The sequence below is a fragment of the Mustela lutreola genome, chromosome 9, assembly GCF_030435805.1.
Source record: "Mustela lutreola isolate mMusLut2 chromosome 9, mMusLut2.pri, whole genome shotgun sequence".
Taxonomy (NCBI): Eukaryota; Metazoa; Chordata; class Mammalia; order Carnivora; family Mustelidae; genus Mustela; species Mustela lutreola.
Window position 1 is genome coordinate 29,430,250 of NC_081298.1, and position 25,285 is coordinate 29,455,534.

The 25,285-nt window shown below is 55.9% G+C and overlaps 2 protein-coding genes across 10 annotated transcripts; one reads left to right on the plus strand and one right to left on the minus strand.

The window, feature by feature from the left end:
- The first annotated feature begins 761 nt into the window (after positions 1-761).
- Positions 762-11,570, plus strand: ITPA (inosine triphosphatase). Of its 2 annotated transcripts, XM_059133800.1 has the most exons (9): positions 762-1,151; positions 3,166-3,223; positions 3,320-3,384; positions 4,006-4,079; positions 5,150-5,181; positions 5,834-5,949; positions 9,861-9,937; positions 10,747-10,878; positions 11,096-11,236. In XM_059133800.1, exons 1-8 carry the CDS (start codon positions 1,086-1,088, stop codon positions 10,856-10,858), a joined length of 600 nt encoding a protein of 199 aa, XP_058989783.1. In that variant the 5' UTR covers positions 762-1,085; the 3' UTR covers positions 10,859-10,878; positions 11,096-11,236. The 2 variants fall into 2 exon arrangements, with proteins under 2 accessions (XP_058989783.1, XP_058989782.1); XM_059133799.1 differs by lacking the exon at positions 10,747-10,878 and having other exon boundaries at positions 791-1,151; positions 11,096-11,570.
- Positions 11,571-14,230: 2,660 nt separating this feature from the next.
- SLC4A11 (solute carrier family 4 member 11) lies at positions 14,231-25,285 on the minus strand. 8 transcript variants are annotated; one of them, XM_059133805.1, is made up of 20 exons: positions 24,995-25,285; positions 23,099-23,146; positions 20,701-20,853; positions 20,509-20,558; positions 20,015-20,246; positions 19,858-19,939; positions 19,559-19,682; positions 17,986-18,201; positions 17,812-17,905; positions 17,562-17,687; positions 17,364-17,477; positions 17,142-17,274; positions 16,771-16,844; positions 16,112-16,436; positions 15,927-16,033; positions 15,671-15,839; positions 15,403-15,576; positions 15,062-15,257; positions 14,810-14,979; positions 14,231-14,680 (listed from the first exon to the last, which is right to left on the minus strand). In XM_059133805.1, exons 2-20 carry the CDS (start codon positions 23,127-23,129, stop codon positions 14,617-14,619), a joined length of 2,634 nt encoding a protein of 877 aa, XP_058989788.1. In that variant the 5' UTR covers positions 23,130-23,146; positions 24,995-25,285; the 3' UTR covers positions 14,231-14,616. The 8 variants fall into 8 exon arrangements, with proteins under 8 accessions (XP_058989788.1, XP_058989787.1, XP_058989790.1 ...); XM_059133804.1 differs by lacking the exon at positions 24,995-25,285 and adding an exon at positions 24,737-24,897; XM_059133807.1 differs by lacking the exon at positions 24,995-25,285 and adding an exon at positions 24,737-24,895 and having other exon boundaries at positions 16,112-16,373.

The window sequence follows — 25,285 nt, forward strand, 5'->3', positions numbered from 1 at the left end:
GGAGATGTTGAGAAGAAGCTTTAGGCTATGCCAAATTTAAATTCAAAGGCAAGTAGTTGGATCTGAAAAAAACAAAAAATAAGCTCAAATTTACAGAGAGCAGATCTGTAGTTGGGTTAGGGGATAGTGGGTGAAGGGGGCTGAAAGGTATAAACTTCGTTATAAAATAATCCTGGAGATGTACAGCATGGTAAGTAATATGCTGACTACAGTTAACAATACCGTACTGCATATTTGAAAGTTGCTGAGAGTAAAGTCTAAAGGTTCTCCTCACAAGAAAAAAGAAAAAAATATATATATATATATTTAACTATGGAAGGTGATCCATGTTAACCAGACTCACTGAGGTGAATGTTCCCAAATGTATACAAATATCAAATCATTAGTTGTACACCTGAAACTAACATACTGTGACATGTTAATTATGCCTTAATTTAAAACAAGTTCTTTTTTAAATCCACAGTCAAGGTCATCAGAGCTGGCTGGCAAGGAAGAGAGGGTGGGTCTGGAGGTGAGGTGAGGCGAGGTTTGCTGCCCTTGCCCAGAAGAAAAGCGCTCTCAGAGGCAGATTTGGAGGCGCTCGCGGAGACGATGAACCGTCCCGAGCACAGGACTGCACCTCATTACCGTGCAGGTTCTTTGCCTCCCTCCGTGCCCCCTTCCCACAGAGGAGAGAAAGCAGGGGTGGGGCCGAGGGCTGCAACGGTCCCTTCTCTTCGAAGAGAGCGCCCCTTAGCCGGGGTCGGGGGAGGGGGGGGCTGATCTCAACGCAGTCGACTGCCAGTCCCGGGAAGACCCAGCAATTCTGGCCGCAGACGGGCCTCGCCATTTCCCTCCCTTGTAGCGCCCGGCGCCCCAGGCCGCTCGTCCGGAAAAGGGGCGCTCTGTTCTCCAGGATTTGAGCAAGGGAGCCGGACGCCCGGGACAGCCTCTTCTCCCGAAGGCAGCGAGGCTGAGGGTAACACGAGAGGCGTTCGGTGGGAGCCCCGGCCCGAGTGTGCGCCGCCGGCCTCCGCGCCAGCCGGAAGTGCCTCCCCATCGAAGCAAAGGACTTCCGATGGGTCTGCAGGGTAGTCGGAGTCAGCATGGCGGTCTCCTTGGCCGGGAAAAAAATCGTGTTTGTCACGGGGAACGCCAAGAAGCTGGAGGAGGTACTGGGAGGGCGCGGGAGCCCGGCCAGTGGGCGGCTGGGGGGGGGGGTAGCGCGTGGTAGGGCCCGCGGGGGATCGGGCGGAGAAGCGGCCTCCGGGCGGAGGGGGCTGGAGAGGCCGACCCGGGCGTGTGGATTGGGTTGGGCCGCGCTGAGTGAAACGACCGTGTGTGCGGAATGGGGCTGGCCGGTGGTTGGCCTTAATAGAATTCGGGCGTTGACAGAACCAGGCTCGCGAGCTCGGGAGCTGCGGGAGCCAAAGGAGTGCGGGATCCTTAGTACCTCATCTATTGGGTTACACCCCAAACCGGGACTCTTGACACCCCTCTCGAGCTGATCCAGACCCCGCTGCCGACCTAGGAGGGGCAGGGGCCAGGCAGAGCGTGGGGCAGGCAAGCAAACAGCCCTCCACGCCCCACGGGGAAATGGGGATGATTTGGAAGGTCGGTTTCACACAACGCAATGGGGAGGAGAAGTGAAGAAGACATTAGATCCAAAGTTCCTGCCTCTGGGAATTTGTGGCTAGTTGTGAGAGTTCTGCAGGTGGATGGATAGCCTTTGGCTGCAAATAATAGAGACACACAGGGAGCTCATGTCAACCACCAGGAGGCTCTTCTGGGAATACAATGTTACGATATCTCACAAGACTTGAGGAGTCTCCTGAGGACCTGTCTTGTCCTCGTAGTTCCCCGTGGATGCCCATCCCTTTCCTAGGAAACGTTTTTCTGCTTATTTCGCTTCTGGTGGAGGGAGCAGTGAGCCTTCTGACATACATTAGCTCTCATTAGCCTTGGGTCAAAGATTTGCCCCCTGCTCAGTTAGCCATGGCCAAGGAGGTGGGTCATGGTACAGAATCAGGGTGACATCCACTAGATATGTTGAGGCTTAGAGGTGGGACCCAGTCATTAGGGGACGACTCTTCATTGTCCACAGCATAGGAAATGATGCACTTCTGTGCTAGTACAGGGTGTCCTCAAGAGCAAGAGCCCTGTGCTGATAAAAAGTTTGGGATCCTAAGGCCAGGCCAGTCAAACAGACAAGTAGTGCCACCCTGGGGGATAGTGGGTGCCAGCTCCCAAGCCCATCTCTGTCTCTGGTTGAGAATGTGACTGCCTACGTTTTAAGAAGAGGCTAGAATGGCGAGAGGAGGCGCACTGGAGAAGATGGACTTGAAGTTGGCTTAGGACAGGGTGTCTTTTTTTAATTTTTTTTTCCCCTTTTCTTTTCTCCCCCACCCCCGGAACAGGGTGTCTTAACTCTTCATCCCATAGCACTCCCCTGGCAGGCTGATGAGGCCTATGGACCATTTTTCAAGAAAAGATTTTTAAATGTACAAAGTAAAATACATAGGATCACAAAGGAAATTGATTCTGTCAGAGTTTAATTCTCAGTATCAATATTTGTGATTTGTGATTAGCATACATTCTTTAATGCATTAAATAATTCAGTCTACCTGTGTGTAGTTACCATAATTTTCAAATAGGATTGTAAATATTTTGAGATCTCTGCTACAGCTCTAATGGGATATGACAACATCTGTGATTTTAATAGGTTTAGAGGTCATAGGAACTGCTGATGCTATTTTGGTTTTCTATATTTACAATTGAAAGAGATGCTAAATTTTAGCTAGGGGTTAGTGAAAATAAAGGCATCCCCCCCACCCCCATCCTGGTTCACAGGCCTCTTGAATTCTGGGTAACCCCTGATGGAGGATTGCCAGAATAGGAGGTTACATAGAGTTTTAGGGAGCAGGGAGAAGGGAAGAGGGCATTCTGGGTGGGGGGGATAGCATCAACAGAGAGACCTGAAGTAGGAGGGGTAGGAGACTGAGGGGATGGGGGAGCTGACCTGCTGGGAGTGGGACCCTGAAGTCTGGAGTGAGGCTCATGGGCCTGACTTACTAAGCTTTAGGGGGCTGGCAGAAGAGTTACCCGAAGAGAAAGGTGGGTGACAGCTTCTGTAGTAACCGGGAGTTTTTAACAAATGGTGATAAATATTCTTTGATTTTGAAACAGGTCATTCAGATTCTGGGCGATAAGTCTCCATGCACTTTGGTGGCACAGAAAATTGACCGTATGTCTGTTTCGTTTTATTTTTTGAAAGATGGCTTGATTTTCCCTGTCTCCCTGTGACCTGTCTCTCTTTTTATGTATCTGTTTCTCCAATAAGTGCCGGAGTACCAGGGAGAGCCTGATGAGATTTCCATACAGAAGTGTCAGGAGGCAGCTCGCCAGGTGCTTGCCCCCCACGTGTCCCAAACTTGCTTCTCTGGTCCTGGGGGCTCCTGGGGGCTGTGCCTGCTGGGCTGAGGGAGAGAATAATAGGGTGGGCACAGCTGGTCATAACTTCAAGGACTTACCCAGGCCTAGCTAGACTGGGTAAGTTCATGTTAGTCCAGGAATACTACCTTTCTTTCTCAGCCTTTACTGCATAAACCAATACACACATAGGCACGCACACGCATACACATATGCACACACTTGTCTCCGATTTTCAAATGCCTACATTACATTGCCTGCTTTCTCCCCCCAAATATCTCCCCCTGCACTCACACATCTCTGTGGAATTGGAAAAGAACACTTTCTGGAGAGTCAGGCTGTCTGAGTGCGAATCGCACTTCTCTGGTTGCTGTGCCTGGAGTAAGCTTTACAACCTGCCCAATTTTTGGTATTCCTATCTCTCAAATGAAGATAAGAGATTAGCCAGGGGCTGTTTCCTATAGCTGTTAACTGCTGCAGCTATAGATCCCAACTAGCTGAGGGCCTGGCTTCAGCCTGGGTAGCCTGGGAATTGGGGTTAGGGACAGGGTCTACTCCTGGTCACAGGTCTCGGGGCTTTGATTCCTTGTCTTGCAGGTACAGGGGCCTGTACTGGTGGAGGACACCTGTCTGTGCTTCAATGCCCTCGGGGGCCTCCCTGGCCCCTACATGTGAGTGCTCCCCCACCCCTTTGCGGGGCCCTGGCCACAGAATCACCTGAAATTCAAAATGATTGGTTACCTGATATTGTGGGTCATTCACTATCTTGGTGTCAATCCCAATATTTCACATTGTCCTGAGGAAGGATTAGGGATGGGGGAGAGGCATACCTTTCTTTCTTTTGTGAAGGGTGAGAATGTGGTTGTGTAAGAGGAGATGGGCCAGGGGAACCCCACCTGCTGGAGAGGTACATTCGTGGCAGATCAATTTCAGGAAAAAGGAAATAAGGAAGGTGAGATCTGAAAATGGATTTCCTTAAAAGTATTCAGTGCCCTGGACACCCTCAGATGGCCTTTGTGTATCTCCAGGGTACATGTACCCCACTTTGAATGCTCCTTGGAGGGGCTGGAGGGCATATGGACAGAGCTGCTTCTGCTGGGTGTCGGATCTGTTTTTCTTGAACTTCTGGATTGCCAATATGTTTCCTAAGGCACCAGCACCCGTATATGTTGCTCCATATCCTCACCAGCACTGAATATTAGGACTTTAATGTTTTGCAATGTAGGGAATGTGAAGTGTTACCGCATTTGGATTGAATTTGCATTTTCCTTTTTTTTTTCTAAGATTTTTTTTTTTTAATGTATTTGAGAGAGCTAGAGCACACGCGGTGGGGTAGGGGGTGGGCAAAGGGAGAGGGAGAAGCAGACTTTCTGCTGAGCAAGAAGTGATGTGCGGCTTGATCCCAGGACCCTGAGACCATGACCTGAGCGGAAGGTAGCTGCTTAACTGATTGAGCCACCCAGGCATCCCTGAATTTGCATTTTTCTAATTACCAATGAGGTTGAGGCCTTCCCCGTAGGTTTTATTGATGCTTCTGTGCGCTGCCTGTTTACCTCCATCCTTCCTATTGGATTAGTCTTTTTCATTTTGAGTCAAGACATTATTTATCATGCCCCCTGCCTGTCTTGGGGGCTCTAATCCTGTGGGTGGGGTAAGAAGGGTGGGAAGGGCACAGCCCAGAGAAGATGTTAGGAAGATCCTTCTGTACCTGGTGTCTGACTCATCTTCATTTCTCTTGCAGAAAATGGTTTCTGGAGAAGTTAAAGCCTGAAGGTATTAATCTGTTTTATCTCTTAATCTGTTGGGAATTGAAAATCTGGAGGTGGTCCAGGGGAAGGGTTCCAGCTAAGTAATCAGGAGTCTCCCCACCATGGAGCCCTTGTTCACCTCAGTTTTTCCAGTCTGGAACCTGTGGCTTGGACTTTCCCTGCACACCCGGCTCCAGGGAGTGCTGAGATGCGGGAAGAGTGGATAGGAAGGGTGGAAGGGACTGTGAGATTGAGAGACACGGGGGCTGCCATTGATTCCGGCTGAGAGGTTTGGCCCAACTGACTCCTGGCCTGTTCCTGCCTCAGCCAGGGCCTGGCCTGGAGGCTTGGGGGACCGGCTGCCTCTCTTGCGGCGCTGGCAGTGCATACCCTATCACAGTTGTGGGCCAGAATGTCCCCTCCTTAGGTCCTTCTATGAACACTTCCAATTATGGAGCATCTCAGACATGTACAGTAGTAGAATAAAATAACGAGCTCCATGTCCCCATCATCCAATTTCCAGGGTATTAACCTGGATAAGGTATAAACCTATGTGATGACATGTATAAGCTCCCCCAAATCTGGTGGCTCCCCCTCCAGGGCCTCAGGGCTGGGGAGTGAGGCTGGGAACTGAGCTGCGCAGAGATCACTGCACTCCCCCTTCCCTCCCACCGCAGGTCTCTACCAGCTCCTGGCTGGTTTCGATGACAAGTCTGCCTATGCACTCTGCACTTTCGCACTCAGCACTGGGGACCCCAGCGAGCCAGTTCGCCTGTTCAGGGGCAGAACCTCGGTGCGTATTCACGCTACTTTCCCCGTGGGCCGCCAGAGGGCGCTGTAGCTTGAGCCAATGGCCCAGAGTCTAAGGCAGGAGGGTGGTGGGAAGGGCTCATGGCCAGTTAAGTTCCCACAGCTTTGCCCAGACATGCCTCTGGGTCTCACAACTAGGAGTGCTGTCAATCGTGAAATCTCTTTGACCTTTGAGGCTCGTGTTTTAGGGATACACAGGGGCTCATGGCCTTTGAGGCCTGCACAGAGTCCCCTCCTAAGAAGCAGAATGCGGAGGTGACGTGGACAGCCCAGATTTCTTCCAGCTCTGTCCCTTTCCAAGTGCTGAGGCTATGGCTTCCCTTGAACATCTCACATCCTTTCCAACTTCACATGTTCCTGTAAAATCTTACTTTTCCCCAGCTGCCCTTCAGCACAGCCACGCCAGCCTATCAGACCCTTGGGTTTAGCTGCTTCTTTTTTTTTTTTTTTTTTTTTTTTAAAGATTTTATTTATTTATTTATTTGACAGAGAGAGATCACAGGTAGGTAGAGAGACTGGCAGAGAGAGAGAGAGAGCGGGAAGCAGGCTCCCTGCTGAGCAGAGAGCCCGACGTGGGACTCGATCCCAGGACCCTGAGATCATGACCTGAGCCGAAGGCAGCGGCTTAACCCACTGAGCCACCCAGGCGCCCCGGTTTAGCTGCTTCTTACAGGGTACAGACCACCCTCGGAGCTGACCTGCTCCCCCACCAGCGCAGCCATTCCCTTCTTGTGTCGGGACGGTGCCTTCTGGCCCATCACTCCTCTGCCAATGCCTTCTGCTCGTGATAAAATCCAGAGTAGCCCACAGAGCCCTTCCCCAGAGGCTCCTTTGGGGGATGCCCACAGACATTTCGTGATGCCCTGCCTTGTTAATTTTTTTTTTTTAGTGGTTTAAAAAAAACCATAAAAATTACCATCTCCACCGTTTTTAGGTATTTGGTACAGTGGTATTAACTCTGTGCATTGCTGTGCCATAGATCTTGAACTTCTCATCCTGCAAAACTGAAACTATACTCATTGAACAAACCCCCCCCCTTCCCCCTCCCCACCAACCCCCCTGGCAACTGCTGTTCCACTCTTGTTTCTAAGAGTTTGGCAACTTCAGACCCGTTATGTAAGTGGAATCCTGCATACAGTGTTTATCTTTTTGTGGCTGGCTTATTTCTTAGCATAATGCCCTCCAAGGATCATTTGTGTGGTGGCAAGTGACAGAATTCCTCCTTTATTTATTTAACATATAATGTATTATTTGCCCCAGGGGTACAGGTCTGAATTGTCAGGCTTACACATTCACAGCACTCACCATAGCACATACTCTCCCCAATGTCCATCACCCAGCTACCCTATCCCTCCCCGCCCACACCCCCCAACAACCCTCAGTTTGTTTTGTGAGATTAAGAGTCTCCTATGATTTGTCTCCCTCGAACCCATCTTGTTTCATTTTTCCTCCCCTACCCCCTAAACCCCCCCACCCTGCCTCTCAAATTCTTCATATCAGAGAGAACTCCTCCTTTTTACTATGGCTGAATAATATCCATTGTGGGTATTTGCACATTTGTTTTGTCCATTTATCTGTCGATGGGCACTTAAGATTTCTTCCACGTTTGACTACTATGAATAATGTTGCTACAAACACAGATGTTCCAATATCTGTTGAGATCTTGTGTTTGGTTCTTTGGGATATTTATGCAGAACCAGGATGGCTGGATTGTAATTGCCAGGTTACATTTTTTTTTTTTTTAAGATTTTATTTATTTATTTGACAGACAGAGATCACAAGTAGGCAGAGAGGCAGGCAGAGAGAGAGAGAAAGGAGGAAGCAGGCTCCCTGCCGAGCAGAGAGCCTGATGCGGGACTCGATCCCAGGACTCCGAGATCATGACCTGAGCCGAAGGCAGCGGCCCCAGGTTACATTTTTTTTTTTTTTTAAGATTTTATTTATTTATTTGGCAGAAAGAAATCACAAGTAGATGGAGAGGCAGGCAGAGAGAGAGGGAAGCAGGCTCTCCGCCGAGCAGAGAGCCCGATGCGGGACCCGATCCCAGGACCCTGAGATCATGACCTGAGCCGAAGGCAGCGGCTTAAACCACTGAGCCACCCAGGCGCCCCTCCCAGGTTACATTTTTAAAAATTAATTCTAGTTGTCTGCCCCTGTCACAGAAGTGTTCTCTAAAAAATCAGAATTGTGAACAAGCATAATCCCTGCTGATGGGGCACAGTCACTGGGGTGACCCATAATTGGGGTCCCCGCTATTCCCCATCGTCTCCCCCACTTCAAGCACCTTGTTGCTTGCCAGCCTCTATGTTAACCTGAGGTGGCTTTGTTTCTTCTTGTTTCGTTCTCACTCAAACTTTCCAGACCCAGTCATGTTGTCCTTTCAACAACGCATATGCCGAGCCCATCCCCATCTTGGGTCCCAACACCAGCTGTGTCCCCCACCTGGAATGTTTTTGCCCATCACTTTACATGGCCACATTGTCTGCTCCCTGAGCTCCCCATCTAGGCCCCTCCATCCTGTTATCCTTGAGCCCAGCTCCCTGTTTGTTCCTTCTAAGGCACTTTGCATTTTGTAATCATTCATTTGTTTACTGGTGTAAAGCCTGTTTTGCTTAAGACATCCATTTGAGGAGGGCAAGGCTGGGTCTGCTATGGCTCCAGGGCTGAAAACACTACCGGCCCCACTGTAAATGTTCAAAAACCATTTGTGCAAGGTTCAGGCTTGGGTCAGGAATGGGTCTTGGTCCCATAGCTCCCCACCAGCACTGGTGGAATCTGCCTTCGGTCTGAAAAACTTAGCCATTATGTGGCTAATCTCCATTTTCTACCATTTTCCTCATATTTTTTTATTTCTCAAGAGATTTTATTATTTATTTGAGAGAGAGCAGCTGCACAGGAGCAGAGGGAGAGGGAAAAGCAGACTCCCTGTTGAGACATGGGGCTCAAGCTGCGACCCCGGGATCATGGCCTGAGCTGAAGGCAGATGCTTAACCAGCTGAGCCACCCAGGCCCCACTCCCTTGTATTTTTTAATTTACTAATTTTTAATCCTCATGGCAACATGACATGGTGCTGAATTAAATCGATTCTCTTTGTAACATTTTTCTATTGGAATTTGCCTATTGTAGTCAAGAGTTACTGAGCTCATTTATGTATTGAACAATGTGCAAAGTAATTTCTGTTTCTTCATTCAATTGTTAGAGCCTCCTTTGTAGTTTGAGAAATGCAGCAATTTATTTCACTTAATATAATAAAAATGAGTAGCAGTCCTAGGGCTTGTCTGCCTAGTCCAGGATCTCATACCTTCCTATTCAGAGAAAATGTTTTCTGTCAGTTTTTCCATTGACTCTCTTCAGTGAGGTCACAGTTTGTCAGAGCTGTAGAGAGAGGGAGAGTGGCCCCAAAGGTATCAGTGGGCTGATAAGGTTTGTGGTTCCTGTGTGTGTGTGTGAAGGGAGAGTGGTCCTATATGTATTTATGGGATTCATAATACAAATTATGTATTCAGCAAACATTGGCAGGTACCACAGACTTCTCGAAGCCATATTTTTTTTAAATAAGTACTTAAAAAAAAAAAAGATTTTATTTATTTGACAGAGAGAGAGAGAGAGATCATAAGTAGGCAGAGAGGCAGGCAGAGAGAGAGGGGGAAACAGGCTCCCTGCTGAGCAGAGAGCCCAACACGGGGTCAATCCCAGGACCCTGAGACCATGACCTGAGCTGAAGGCAGAGGCTTAACCCACTGAGCCACCGAGGTGCCCTAAAGCCAATTATTTTGAATAAATGGGACTTAACCAAATACATAAACTAGTTAGACTCAAACTGGCTACCCTTCCCTTGCCAGGGCATCTCCTCTGTGCCCAGTGATACACCTATCCCCTCTTTTCCCTGGCAGGGCCAGATCGTGGCGCCCCGAGGCTGCCGAGACTTTGGCTGGGATCCCTGCTTTCAGCCTGATGGATATGAGCAGACGTAAGGAGCCTTATTTCCTTCCGGGGATGTAGGGTTGGAATGGCCACAGTCCGGGTTGGGCCGGCACCCTGCCCCAGTGCAGGCATGCAGACATGGGCGGGCTGGCTCTCAGCTGCTGCTCCAGCTGAAGGCAGTTCTGCTGGGGTGGATGCGAGGAATCTGAGTGGGCCGATCTCCAGGGTAGGAGGCAGCCAGGCGGCGCCGGGAGTTCTGGGCCCTCGGGCTGCAGCTCCCCGCAGAGCAGCTGTGTGACTTGAGTGCCTTTCCCCTCTACCCTTGGCTTGTCCTATATGAAGCTGACAGTTTGGTGGGATCATCTGACTTCCCCATGGAATTTGGAAAAATGTTAATATTTCCAGCCTTTGGGGTGGCATGAAACCCCCACAGCGCCAAGTGTTCTCATCAATTGCCCCTGACCCCTCATGCCCCCCACCATTTGCAGTGGACATGTTTACTGTTATTGGAATCAAGTGTGCTAGGCTAGAGGGGCCCTTAAAGGAGGGTGGCCTGAAGCCTCCCAGTAGCCAGAAAGGGCTGAGGATGATATGAAACAGCACCATCCAAGAATGCAAGATAGAGAAATGATCTTTCTCTACTGTTCAAGCCAACTTGTGGCTATCCAGTATGACTTCGGGACTGAAAATAGTCTTAGTTGATGACAGTTAATTTCCATGTACATGGCCACTTGCGGCTAGTGGCCACAGCATGGACAGCACGGATCTGCAACACTCAGGTGGGGTGTGGGTCCTCACTGGAGCCCTAACACGGAGGAGAGGCCACTAGCCAGCTGTCCCATGCCACCCCCACAGTACAAGAGAGGAGACTCTCGAGTTTGCTCTGTCAGGCCTCACTGCTTCCTGTCAACAGATGACAAAGCTGATCAAACACGCAGCTCATCCCCCTGTCTCCGGCTTCCCCTAGCGACTTTTGGACACACTCGGGCAAGTCTGACATCCTTCCACATTCGTTAATATGGGTTTCCATTTCCAGGGGAATTTAAAACTCTCCGGTTTTTTTTTAAAAATTAACTCTGGCTGCTGGGAGCTGGTGGCCCCATCACCCTTTCCTGGCGACTCCTTGATCTCTGGGCTCCAGGATGGGTGAGGGATGCATACCCCCAAATCTGGGCTCCTCTGAGCTGCTGTTGTCACCCCTTAGGTATGCAGAGATGCCCAAAGCTGAGAAGAACACCATCTCCCATCGCTTCCGGGCCTTGCTTGAGCTGCAGAAATACCTTGGCAGCCTCGATGCCCCAGTAGTTGGTGATGATCGCCCTGGCCGGGGAACTGGGGAAGGCTAGCCTGCCGCCTCCAAGCCATCAGACAGGCAGTCCTCCAAGTACTGCCTTCCTGGTCTCTACTTTCTAGAGGGGGGTTAGACAGCCTCGCCAACCCTGTTTGGAGGAGCAGCTGGCTCTGCTTGGAGGAACTTGGGGCCCTTGGGGATTCAGTGGTCCCTCCTACAGCCTCCTGGCCTGGGATCCTGAAAGGACTTGGATGTTAAAACTGGCCATGGTGGGTCCGAGGGCTTGGGCAGAAACAAATCGCCCTCGACATTTTTGAAGTGGCAGAAATAAAAATACTGGAAGGCACTTGCCCCCAGAATAAACTGGATATATCCGCTTTGAAACCTACCCCGGGCAGTTGTCTGTGCCCTGAATCTCTTTTGGCAGGAGCAGGAGACCTCGAAGCTCGGGGGGCGAGGGTGGGACGAGGGTAGCAGCTATGTGTGTTCATGTGACCGTGCTCTTTCCTCTCGCTCTCCAAGTCTCAGCTTGTGAGCGGACCTTGTCCTTGACCCATGCTGCCCACCACCCAGGGAGGGAGGCCACCCCCCAGCTGCCCTCCACGGTGTTTGCCAGGTTGGGGGGTGGGCAGTGCAGATGTTGAGTGCTTCAGCTGTATTTCAGTGTGACATCAGAGCAACTAAAGTGTTGAGGTGGGGTTTTGTTTTGGGGTTTTTCTTTTTTTTTTTTTGAGAGACAGAATGAGTGGCAGGGAAAGATAGAGGGAGAGAAAGAATCTCAAGCAGGTGCCACACCCAATTCTGTGCTGGGCGTGGGGTTTGATCTCAGAACCCTGAGATCATGACCTGAGCCGAAATCAAGAGTTGGACGCCTAACCGACTGAGATTACAGGTGCCCCTAAAATGTTGGTTTTTTTTTTTTGTTTGTTTTGTTTTTTTTTTAAGATTTTATTTATTTACTTGACAGAGATCACAAGTAGGCAGAGAGGGAGGAAGGGAAGCAGGCTCTCTGCTGAGCAGGGAACCTGATGCAGGGCTCTATCCCAGGACCCCGGGAACCATGACCTGAGCCGAAGGCAGAGGCTTTAACCCACTGAGCCACCCAGGCGCTCCTCTAAAATGTTGGTTCTTAATGATGCCAGGTCCGTTTTTATGGCAGGGACAGGGCATGGAGTCTCCATTCGAGTTGAGAGGACACAGCATGGTTCAGCCTGGGACCTCCAGGCCCCGCGCAGGAAGTCTGCCTCAGCTGCCCCAGGTCCTCACAGGCCCTAGGGAAGCCAGTCCTGGGAGGGACTTGAGGGCCCTGGGGCAGCTCCCTTTCCTTTCCCGCAGGTGTTTCTTTGGTAAGGAGGAGGGGCCCACCCCAAGGAAATTCGGAAAAGCCTGTTGTGTGCAATGGGAGTGGAGGGAGCGTAATGCTGGGGGGTCACTCCCAGGCTTATTTCTGGACTGGTAGGCAGGTCTGGAGAATGTCCCTTCCTTTGCTGTTCCTCAGTCCTGGCAGCATGGCCCAGGGCCTGCATTTAACTGTTGTTTCCTCCCCTAAGGTGCATCAGTGTGTGTGGGCGAGGACAAAACATTGTTTCTGTGCTCCCCACTTGCCTGCGAGGCTTGGCTGGGTTGTTGCCCCAGGAAGGGCCAGCAGCCCAGCCTCCTCTGAATTGTCTCCTTGGTGCAGAGTACTGTCTGGCTGGGGCTCAGATGTGCAATGCTAGGGGCTTGTCTGCTCCCCGCCTGGTGATTCTGGATACGGCCCTACCTGGAGGGAACACGCAGGCCACTGGGGAGGGGACCCCAAAGGACCGCATGCCACCTGGATGGGGTGGGTGCATAGAGCTTCAGACTGCACGGCCCAGTTTGGATGATGGCCCAGGCCCACAGGACACCATCCCCCTTTGTTAACCTTTAGCTAGCCATCCCTCCAATGAATGGGCTCGTACCCACGCAGGTTGCCCGGGAGCAGAGCCGCACAGCTGGTGGAGGAGGGGTTTTGGTTGTGCCCCGGTCTCTGCTCCCCGATCCATGCCCTGGTTGTACATACCTCTTCTACCCAGCTGGCGGGCCGGCCGGCCTGTGTTGCCGGTTCCAAGGAGGGCGATGCCAGCTCCCCTTGGGGCTGCTTTTCCCAGATGACCAAGGGCATTGAGCATGTCCTGTGACTGTTGGGCCACTCCCTCACCCCAGGTTTGCCTCTTCTATTGGAGTTGGTAGTCATCAACTTTGTGGTGTTGCTGGTTAGCAGGAATCCTTCGCATATCTAGAGAGGAGGCCTTTTCAGTTGAGGTAGGTCTTCTCTCACCTGCTCCCTTGGTCTGTGGTTTACTCAGCAAGCCAAAGTGCTGTAAGGGAGGTCATGGGATGGCTGGGGGCCATAGGCTCTACTACTGCTGGGGCTCCCAGGTAACGCACAGGGGGTGCTTCCGAGTCCCAGATCTGGATTCCCCACTGCGTGCCGTGGGGCCTCTGTCCAGGTACCAAGTGACCAAGCCAGGAACACAGACCCTTCTCCCCTCCACCAGACCAATCCCCACATCATGCCGTCGGGGTCTTCCACTGCTCTTCATCCCCACTATCAGTGTCTTGGTGCGGCATGCAGCCCCCGCCCCACCCCCACATACAGAATCAGTACCCACCCCCAGAGGGCATCCCTCACAACGGCGGCTCTGACCTCCATGAGCCTGGTTTTCAGTCTGCTGGGCTGCTCTGCAGCTGCCTCTGGGAGCCCAGGCCCAGGGCCACAAGGCCCACCCATCTCTCTTCCACCACTGTGGCTCACTACTGGCCCCAGGCCTTCTCCTCCAGGCCCTTGCATATGCCATGCCCTTGACAACACCTCCCCTGCGGTTGCCTGGCAACACAGCAGCGCCAGGGCCTCCTGGATCTTCCACAGGCCCCTGTTGGGCCAGCATCCGCTGTGTGGGGTTGGAGGTGACAGCCTGTGGTCCTCAGCAAACACGGGTCCCTTTTCCTTTCTCCCCCCCTTTACATCAAACTTTTTATTCTCCAGTGGCCCTGAGGCTGCGGCAGGGCGGGACAGCTGAGATGGAAGCTAGAAACAGGAGCTTTATTCTCTAGTGTGCATATAGCAAGTTCCTTACACAATCAAGGAAATGGTTTCTCTTTCAGACATCTGACTCTTTTATCAAAAGAAAATCCGTCCTTAGTCCTACTCTGGACAGAAGTTGCCCTGAGCAGTGTCACTGACCCAAGCAAAAGGCTAATGGGGACAGGTATGGGCCCCCACCATGGAACAACCCCCCCCCCCCATGCCTAATGTCCTAGGCCTGATGGGACAGCAGGAAGGGGATGCAGCACAGAACCACGCCCCAAAAGACCCCATCCCTCTCCCCACGGGGCTGCAGACTCAGTCTGGGAAGAGCCAGAGGGACAGGGAAAGGGATATGGCGCGGGCCTGCTGGTCAGGGCCTCAGTCAGTGCTCGGCATCCATGGCATCCAGATACTTGGCTTCAATGATTCGGGGCAGCAGGTTGTAGCTGGGCAGGGGGATAAGAGACCTCAAGGTGAGCACTGGGTCAGAGAGCAAAAGTGGGGGGGCATCTGCCCCTGCCCCTCCCCAGGGGTAGACTGGGTGCCACCCCCAGCCCCCACCCGGCGGCCCTTACCGGATGGGGATCATGACAATCATGATGAGAGGGAAGATCATCTTCATGTAGGGCAGGTTGCTCATGCCGAAGGCACAGAGCAGCAGCAGCTGCAGGACCTGCAGGCCGGTGAAGTAGTGGATCTTCCTCTGGGGCACCCTCCGGATGTAGTGGGTGGGTGGGTACGAGGTCTGTGGGCGGCAGAGACCTGCTGTGGGCAGGCCTGGAGCCCGTATGCCCACCCTGCCCCTTGCCCTTGGGGCTGAGGCTCACCTGGTCCTTGAGCAGCAGGGCCACGCGCTCGAAGAGTTGGTTGCCATCAATGGAGGTAAGCGCGATGTAGAGGAAGAGGCCGTAAAGCACGGGCTTGGGGATCCACTGCAGCGGGAAGGGAAGCAGCAGGAGGGAGAAGCCCACCAGGATGCTGGCGCCCAGGGTGGTCAGCCGTGTCTCCTTCACGTTCACAATTCTGCACAGCCACAGGGTACCGGGTCACCTCTGGGCCCTAGTCCCCGGAGCCGCATCCCTCCCCAGGTCCCCATGGCTCAGGGTTACCCCCATTTCAGGGCCCATATGACAAGCCTCAGGTCTTAAGGGACCCGGCCCCCACTCACGTCTCATAAATGTGCCCGTTCTCCACACGCTCCTCCACCAAAGCCAGGGCCCGCACATGCAGTGGGGAATGGGGGTAGGCAGCGTGGATCCAGGGCAGCCCGAACAATGACAGCCCGCTGTTGATGATGGCGATGAGCAGGAGGTCCCAGTGGTAGGCAGTGCCCTTCACCAGCCTGCAGCAGAGGGTGGGGGCACATGTGGCTGGATCTCTGTGACCCCAGGGAGGCTGGGGCACATGCTCAGCCCTCCCAGCCCCGCCCCACAAACCTGTTCTCCGGGGCATTGGCTAAGGCAGCCACCAAGTTCTGCTCGATGAAGAAGAGCAAGGAGAGCAGGAAGCCCAGGCCCATGGCACTGGCGATGGCCCCCAGGGATAGGGAGTGCATCTCAGCCGCCTCAAAGACTCTCTTGTTAGGGTTGTAGCGGAACTGGCTCACTGCAGCAGATACAGGCCCCTGCTCAAGCCTGTGGCACCCAGGGACCAACCTCACCCCACTGCACCCCCTGCCAGACCCCAACTCACTTTTGATTTCCCGGAAGCCGTAGGAGCAGATGAGGGAGAAGGTGAGCACCGAGATGGGCAAGGCACAGTCTGACAGGATCTCCCGCATGTAGGGGTGTAGGTAGGGGCTGGGGACATGGGTGGGGAGTGTGAGTGCGGCCTGGGAGCTGGCGCCTTCTTTCCCTCACCCGCAGGGCCCCCCTCACCTCTTCTTGAACTGGTAGAGGGTGTAGCTCAGCCACAGCGTGCCCAGCATAATAAGGAGGCTGAGCACCGCGGTCTCCCGGCCCGGGGGGTCAGCCTGGTGGCTCCCGGGTGTCGGCTGTAGTGAGCTGGCCGGGAGGCTGCTGTTGAGGGCTGTGTGGAGGCTGGTGTTGAGGTCGGTGCTGAGACCCAGCAGGCTCACCAGGGAAGTGCTCTCTGTGTTGTAGGTCCCAAAGTCATGGTGGTAGTAGTACTTCTGAAAGACTGTGGATACAGGCCAGCAGGCTTCAGCAGTCTGAGCTCTGGAAGATGAGGCCCAGCTCTCTTCTGGATATGGGGGAGAAAGAGCTTCTGGGGGGATGGGGAAAGGGAGGGGCTGCCTTTCTCTGTCAGACAGGAGGACCCCACTGACTTGCTTGTCCCCCACCATCTCTGACACTGCCTCACACCTGGCCCTGTGCCTCTGATCCCGCCTGAGGCAGCCCTGTCGCCCTCCAGCACATGGCACCGTGGCTTCCTGCTGGTCACAGCTCCTGAGAGCGCCCTGGACTGGGGAAGGAGCCTTAGCTTGCATGCTGCTTGGTGGTCCTGGCCACAGCCCACAGTCCCCCAGCTCAGCTCAGTTTCCCCTGCAGCAGGTGGCCACCGACTGGACACTCACTTTTGGCCATGCCCTTGACAGCGTCCAGCATGAATGTGATGGAAATGAACAGGGCAATGATCTCTTCTGTTGACCTGCCGGGGTGATGTAGGGGGAGGGGGATGTCATGCCTCATCAGATGGTGATGAAGTGTCAGGGCACCGGGGTGGGGATGGGGAGGCTTCCCTGAGCCTCTGCACAGTCTCGGACCTCTTCCTGCCACGAAGACCAGGGTCCCACACTTCTGTCTCAGGGCAGTGATGTGGAGGGGGCACCCCATCCACTCTAGGGTTATAGGGCCTCAGAGGCTGGCGTGGAGACTGCCCCAGGTCCCCAGCCTTGGTCTCCCCTCCTGGCTGAGGGTCCCAGAAGCTCGGGAAAGGCCCTGTCACCTCTTGAAGAGACGCATGATGAGACTGAGGTTGAAGAGGGCATAAAGTGCGAGAAAGAAACTGTTCCACAGGCCCGTCCACGCATAGAAGGTGCTGAAGTCCAGATTGTAGTCGTCACAGATACCACAAATTACTGCAGGCAGCAGGACGAGGGGGGTGGTCAGAGCTGGGCAGGGGCTGGGGACCTTGGGAGCCACCTCCCCACCGCCAGTGCAAAGGCACCTTGGATGTAGAGGGCCAAGGGCGCAGTGGTCAAGAGCACCACCAGTGGCTGTCCAGAGAAGAGGGCATATAGGAGGCCTCCGATGCCCTGCCCTGCCATGGTCTTCTGCACATCTGAGGAAGTGGGGGACGTCAGGGGGGTGGGTCACTGCAGCCCTGGGCCTCCCGCCCCACCCCCACCCCACCTCCTCCCCTCACCGATAGCCCCGTTTGTGTTCTCATCGTTGAGGGACCCAAAAGCGATGGTGGGCAGGAGGCAGGCGAAGTAGAGGAACAGCGTGGTGGTGATGTATTTGCCCACAGCCTTGTTTTTCCCAATAATGCCTAGGGATGGGACAGGACAGGAAATTTGCTGGGATGCAGGACAGGCCCATGTGTTGTCCTGGGACCAAAGCCACAGGCTGAGCTGTGGCGGGGGGGTGGGGCGGGGAACCGTAGGGCCACGTACCGTCTGTGAAGTCCAGCGGGTACACGGGGAACCTGCGGGCAATGTCCTCCCGGATGCCCTTCCCCACAGGGAGAAAATCTTTGCGCTTCAGGGGCTGGGGAAGGGGACAGATGTCAGCTCTGGCCTGTGGCCCTTGCCCCACCAACCCCGCCCAGGTCTGCATCCCTGCTGTACCTTGGGGGGTCTGTGTATGTGGATGGAGGTCATGCTGTAGCCCTTGGCGCTGAGGGCTGGGCACTGGCTCACCATAGTGAGCAGCTGTCTCTGACGCACCAGCGCCTCCTTGAATTCCTCCTCTGTGCGTGTCTTCAGGAGCTCCTGGCGGAAGGTGATGTCCAAGAACATGGTGGCGAACGTGCGCGCCACCTCTGTGGCAGTCTTGGTACTTTTCTGGGGGCGGGAGATGGGAAGTCACACCTGCGGTTCCTGGCAAATGGAGGGGTCCCCGCCCCACCCTTGTCATCACTGATAGTCCTGAGCCTGTCGCAGGTGCCCCCAATGTGACTAGCAGCACGTTTTGTCCCCCAAAGTTCAGGCGTTAGTGGAATCAGCCAGGATTCCTGCCTGGTCAGCAGATCACTAGAACCAGTGTCAAGTCTCCCAATTTCCTTCATAAACTCATGAGTTCTTAAAATCTGAGGTACTGATGCAGGAACACAGACCTGCATCATCACAGATAATGAGATCACAGTGACAGAGACAAGCCCTTACCCAGTTCCACTTTACTGGTATTATTCCCATCATCTGCTGGTTTATTTGATTTCCTGAGGGGCTCCAGGCCTCTCAAGCCTTCTCCCTGTTGCCTGACCAAAGCCAACTCATGTCCAGCCTCCCCCATGACAACCTGTCCTCTGGGAGCAGCATCTATCACTTCATGCTGCCCAGGGCAGTCCCCCAGGCCTGTCCTGCCCACGCTTTGCTTTCCTGTTTGCTCCAGAACAGGCTCACTCTCCGGAGAAGGAGCCGGGTGTTGGGCTGGCTGGCCTGTCACAAGGCATGAGTCCAGCCACTTGACCCTCAGGATACAGCCCCTTCTTCCTCTCTGACCACCTCACCAGCTGTCACTCCCTCTGCCCCATGTGCTGCCCATGTTCCCTCTCCCCAGCACTGTAACCTCCCAGGGAGGGACATTCCCCTCAGCACCAGTTTTGCCTAAGAGCAAGCCCATAGAGGAGGGCCATGCCAAGCTTTGAGTCTATCAGAGGCAGGGGCAGAATCATCAAGAAGCTAAAGGAAATTTAAGCATGAAGGCCCTTCTCAGGCCTGGCAAGGGGCCTTCCCCATTTTCCATTTATGATTTTGAAATCCATTTCCTTCAGAAAAGACTCCCCAAACCATACTAGCTTCAGCCTCCCACACAAGTAGGATGTACCCCTGACCATGCAGAAGTGGGGATCCATGGCCAGCAAATCATAGAGCTGGCCAACTGGGAGAAAGATAGGTGTTGGGGCAGGCTGATGAAAAGCCCCCACATTTGAATAAAGCTAATTTTAACAAGTATCTCTTTTAGTCAAGAAGGAAATACAGCCTTATGGGCAACCTCAGGGGGAATTAGGGCTGGATGAGGACCTAGCAGGATGCTTCAGAGAGACTCAGTGGGGCAGACAGGAAGGACAGCATGAGCACGAGGCCCTCAAGGGCCCAGACTGTGGGGTCCCCCAGCACGCGGAGGAGTTGCCCCTGGAGAGAGGGCCAAGTAGTCTGGGACCTTCATTCACGAAACAGCCCCCTCCAGAACCCTACTCACCGTCTTGGGAGGGGCCAGCACCAGGATAACGAACCGCACCTCACAGGAATTCTCCCCCCAGTTCTGAGGGCGAACCAGACGGCTGATGCACACATGTCGCCTCAGCAGGGCCTTGGAGGTACAGCTGCCAGGGGCGGGGAGGGCACACGGTTGCCACCCTGGGAGCTGGGCTTCCCCCCACACTCCACCCCTGACTTTGACCCCCAGCAACCTCTGACAGGAGTGCTCCCACCCTCTGTCCCAAAACTGGGTGGGCCCGCTTATTGCCAGGGAAGCCACCCTGCAGGCCTCCAACTCACATGATGCAGATCCAGGACTGCTGGTATTGCACCCCCGTGACCGTGGCAGTGACCCCCTGGATGGTATCAGACAGCAGGTGGGCTGAGGGCAGAGCGGACAGGGTCAGAGGGCCCACCTCCCTGAGCCCCTGGGCCCCACCAGGGAGACGGGCCCCACCTTTCCCCTCCGTGGGGGCCCCGGCATCAGTGAAGAGCATGGCCATGAACAGGTCCAAGTTGCAGTCAGGCTCCGTGTTTTGGGGGTCGTGGGCTAAGCGGCACAGCATGGCCCGCAGCACGTCATCCAGCGAGGTAGCCGTCTCGTTCAGGATGATGCTGGCCCGGGCCAGGAAGCCGTCCAGGTCCCGGTGCGCCCGGATCTCCTCCTCAAAGTTCTTCAGCTTCAGGTACTGCGGGGACCGCGTGCACAGAGCCGCACAGAGCCACAGCAGCCGGTAAGGGAGATGCGCTCTGGCGACCTGGGCGCCTCCTCCGCGGCGGCCCCGCCCCCAGGACGGACACCCGCGCTCTGAGAGGGAAGGCCCCCCCACCCAGACCCACCATAGCCAAGTGTGAGAGGTCTGTCCGCTGTGACAGGGAAGCAGGCACCTCCACCCCCCTAATGGGTGGCCCGGGACCACACGTCCCCTGTCCTGCCAGCGGGCCACTCACCTTGCGTGAGGTGTGAAGGAGCCCGCAGCCGCCAGGCGAGTCATTCTCGGCTAGGGAAAATCGGGAGGGCTCAGTGGGCTGCCCCACCGCGTCAGGACTCTCTCCATGGAGTGCAGCTGTATCTGCCCAGCACCCAGGCCCCTGCCCGTCCCCCCCCAACCCCCCAGCCTGTCCCTGCTACAACCCCCATACCAGCCTGGGTGGGCTGCACCTCGAGGTTGACGTTGACAAAAAAACGGATGCTCTCGCCAGACACAATGGAGGAGTTGACCGTGTCGAAGGCCTCATCCCCCAGGCTCTCCTCACGGGTTTCAGAGGCATCATCCATGTCACACTTGAGGTAGCCTGGAGACCCAACCACCACCGAGAGAGAACCCCCCAAGAGGGCCCAGCTGTCAGTGCTACACACCAGAGGGAGGGACTCCAGGCTGTCCCAGTCCGCACACTCTCAGCGAGTGGTGAAGGCGGCCTCTTGTAGGCCAGGAAGGAAGCCTCAGGCCCAGGTGGGCCGAATTGCTCATCCCGGCCTAGCCCCAATTAGAGAATGGACGCCAGCCGGCAGCCCCCACCCAACAGCTTTCTCCAACATTCTTCAGCTGCAGGAACCAGGGCCCTGCACCGTTCTGACCCATGTGTATCCTTTCAGCTACAGAAAAACATGGTCATTCCACAGCTCTGGGCCCGGAAGGTGGTGCAGTGATGCAGTTAAGACTGGCCTCTGCCCTCCCCGAACCCCCAAATTACGGGACCCAGATCTGCCGGGCTCCCTAGATGGGACCCAAGGGAAACTACTACGGTGTCCAGCCGTCTCCCCACCGTACTGGCACAGAGTTTTAGAGGGCTTTCTTTCAGGGAGGGCATGCAGGCCGAAGCATCAAGGCTGAGAGACTTGGTCCAGACAGCAGACAAGGCCCAGAAAGTAGGGGAGCCAGAGACACAGGGACTAAGGGAGGGACCCCAGGAGACACCCAGTGGCGGGCAGGAGGAGTGCTCTGGCACCTTGGGACTCCCTGCCAGAGGGGAGCCTTTTCCTGGGTGGGCCATACTTCCAACAACGGCTCACAGCCCTGGCGCCCCTCCTCTAGAGGAAGCCTTCCTGGTGACACGCAAATGTTCCACCCTTGCTTGAGCTCCTCATGACCTCTGGGATGGCAGTTTGGGCCAGGCCTGCTACCCCTGTCGCGACCCCCCAGTCCTTCAGGCCCAGGGCCACTCCCGACCTCTGATCTGTCACTCCTCAGGCCAGGTGACCAACACCCCAGACATGCCAGTGCCTGCCCTCCGAGCAGAGGGCTTCCCTCCCTAGAGGGCCTTCCTCAAGGCTCCACAGAAGCTTCCTCTTCCGGCCAGCCCTCCCAGGGCCCTGCTGGCACCCTTTCCTGACTGTCCTGTGGGTCCCTAGGGTTCACCACCTGTGAATGCTCCCAGGAAAGGGGGTCTTAGAGCCCAGACCCCACCAAGGTCTGACAAACACCTGTGCAGGGACAGGGAAGGGTCAGCAGCACGTCCACACCTGCCAGGCAGTGACTCACCCTGACTCACTTCCACTCCAGCCCGCCGGTTTCCTCTGCACATCCCAGGCCCCGTCCCCCCGTGGCCTGTGCTTAGCCTGGCCCCTTTTGGGCAGGAGGGCCTAGGTTTGCACTGTACTCAGAGTTCCGAGCTAAAAGATATCCTTCCCTTTTTTTGCCATGGAGCTCATGTCCACAAGAAACCCCCTTCTCCTCAGCCCCCACCTGCCCTAGCATCCCTTCCATCACACTCACCAGCACTCTTTATTCCTGGGCACTGCCCTTCACACTGTCCCTTTCTCCCCTACTCTGGGCTCTACCTAGGACCTGCCCAGCTGACATGACCAGGTCCCTGCAATGCTCCTAGGAGGCCATGTCCCCACGTCCATCCTATAAGCCCAACCACACACCTAATCCACCTGCCAGCAGCCTGGCCCCCACAGTCACCAGGCCCTAAGGACCCTGAGTCAGACGCTATCACCACTGTCCAAGCACCATCCCACTGAACACCCCTCGGATGGTCAGGCCAGCGCCCACGTCTGGGTACAGGAGTCCCCTGAGACACAGAGATGGGGAGAGCTGGTCTGGAACAAGCAGGAGAGCTGAAGTGAGGAAAGGTTCGGTTCCATGGATTTAGAGGGACAATAGCAGCCCCTCCCTCACAAGGCTGGGCAGGGACTGAGGGACAAGGGCATATATGGCATGGCCTAAAGTCTGACCCAGTAACCACAGCATTCTAACAGCGAACCAAGGGAGGTCACCAGATGGTCCTCAGAGACCAGGAGAGGGAACTGCCTTCCCTCCCAGGACCACCGGAGTGGCCTCTCAGTGTCGGAGGCGATTGTCAACTGTACCGTACCTAACCATACCACCACCTCCTGGAGGGGAAGATCTAAAGGCTTCCCAGCAACAGCAGAGGCCACAGGTGGGGGCTCAATGCCATGAGTACCCTGCTGGAGGGACCAGGTCCCCTAGAGACCAAGCTCCTTGAGTCAATGCCATGAGTACCCTGCTGGAGGGACCAGGTCCCCTAGAGACCAAGGAGCTCTCTCTGTACATCCCCCCACAGAGGCACTCACCTACATCCTCAAGGTATCCATTCTGCGACATGATGGAAGAGGATTGCTCTGCAAGGGAAACCCAGGAATGGTTACCAGCTCCACGGACCAGCCGTGGACAGTCTCTCCTGTGCCCAGCCGCTCCCCACCCTACATCAACCCTGCCCATGCCTTCTTACCCTTCCCAGGTACCCAACACAGGCCAACCTGGGGTGCGGGGGGGAGGGGGGGAGCAGGGGCTTGCACTAGGCAGGGGCCCCCTAAGGAACCAGAGGAAGCCCAGCCCGGTACTCTTCAGCCAGTCTCCTAGGGTCTCCCCAAGTGGGAAAGGGCCAAGTAGGGTGGTGGGGAGCCATTCCCAGCCCCGTTTCCCCCAGGAGTTATTAACAGTACCCGGCACGGGTTTGTAGACGGTGTTATTCAGCACCGGCTGCGAGAGCTGGAGGGTGGGGGCCTGTCCTTCCACCCTCCACGTAGTGGCCGGCCTCCCTGTCTCGCTGTTTCGATGCCAAGCCCAGGACCTGGGCGGGGGACCTCTTGCCTCCACATACTTCCTCTCACTCTCACGTTGGTCCCAGGGGCCATCAACACCCATCACACGTGCAGTTGCCCCCAACCGCACGCGCCCGGGGTCACAGGGGGCCGACTTGGCAACGGCCTCCTCCCCTCAGTGCCACCCGCGTCCCGGGCCTCCTGGGAGGCGGAGCCGTTGGTCCTCCAGGGAGAAGGCGGGGCGGGGTGGGGGCGGGGAGCGCCGGGCACGCTCACCACGCCGGGGCCCCGGATGGTCGCAACTGTTTGTGGCGCTCGGTGCGAGGAAGGAAGCTAGAGGAGGGGCGCGTGCACGAGAGGAAAGAGCCTCCAGACTCCGAGACCCTGGGGGTCTGGGGGCAGGATGCGGAGGAACGCGCAGGACAGGAGCCGGGGCTACATCTAGAAGGGAGGGGCGGGGGCGGTAAAGCCAGCATCTGAGGGATGGGCAGAGGACGAGGGCGACGAGGGTCTGGAAGAGTGCGGGTAGTGCACGCCTTATTCTCATCCCGGACGCCCCACGTGCGGGTAAATAATGGTCGTACAAAGCCCTGGCTTGCCCTCAGGCGTCAGGGCCTTGAGGTAAAAACTGCAGCGGCCTCGCAGGGGACAGTCGGTGGCCCCGGGATCCCTAAGAGTGGGCAGGTTTCTCCGCAGCGCCGGGGGCGAGAAGGTGTCCGGGCAGAACGTAACGAGAGACGGCAGCGTACCGGCTGGAAAGGGTCCAGCTCGGGGTGCTAAGGACCCCATGGCTCCATTCCAATCACTTCCACGCCCCACCCCTTCACTGGCTACCGCACTGGTTCAAAGACTAAGAATTTCAAGTCGGCGATAGAGCATCGAATCAAGCACTCAATGTCCACGAGGCCTCCCTCCACCACTCGTGTACTCCCCGCCCCGTCTCCCCGTCTCCCCGTCCCTCTCGGCCGAACTTACACCTGACCCCAGGCCTAGGAAGCTTCCACGACCCCCTCGCCCACCGTGGCCCAGGGCCTCTGCAGGCCCAGGGCAGGCGCGTTCTCCCCGGTGCTCCGACGGCTCCGCGACCCCGCCGAACACCCGTTCGCCGCGGAGAACGGACGGCCCTCCCGCCGCCTCCCTGCCGCGCCTGCAGGCTCAGGTACCCACCGCATGGCTGGATATGGAACATGCGCCGGGCGGCCGCGGCCATGGCCCCGGCGATCGGCCGCCGGACGGCTGCACACACGCGCGCACGCTCGGGGTCCTCACCCCAGATCTCCGGGACCCCGAACTTGGTGATTCGGGCGGGCCAGCGGCCGGAGCCGGCGACACACCCCCGCGCCGCGCCTGGGTCCTAATGCCGCTCGACGCCCCGCCCCAGTGCCGCCCCGGGCGGGGTCCCGTTCGCCAGCCCGGCGCCCTCACCCGCGCTCCTGTCGGTCCCAAGCAGGCTGCTCCCGGGATCCCAGGGCGACTCCTCCAGAACGTGTAGATCGGGCTCCTACGAGCCCGCGTGCCCGCCCAGGCGTCGCCGGATTAGGGGCTGGGCGGGGCCGGGAAGTTTCTGGGAAGAAGCTCGACGGGCCCGGGACCCACGAAAATTGTGTCTCTGCGGCGGGTCGCGGGAGGACTCCTCCGGCGTCAGCTTTATGCGTGCTGCCGGCCCCCCGCCCCCGGCTCGGCAGGGGACCTCGGCCTGGCCCAGCCCGCCAGCTG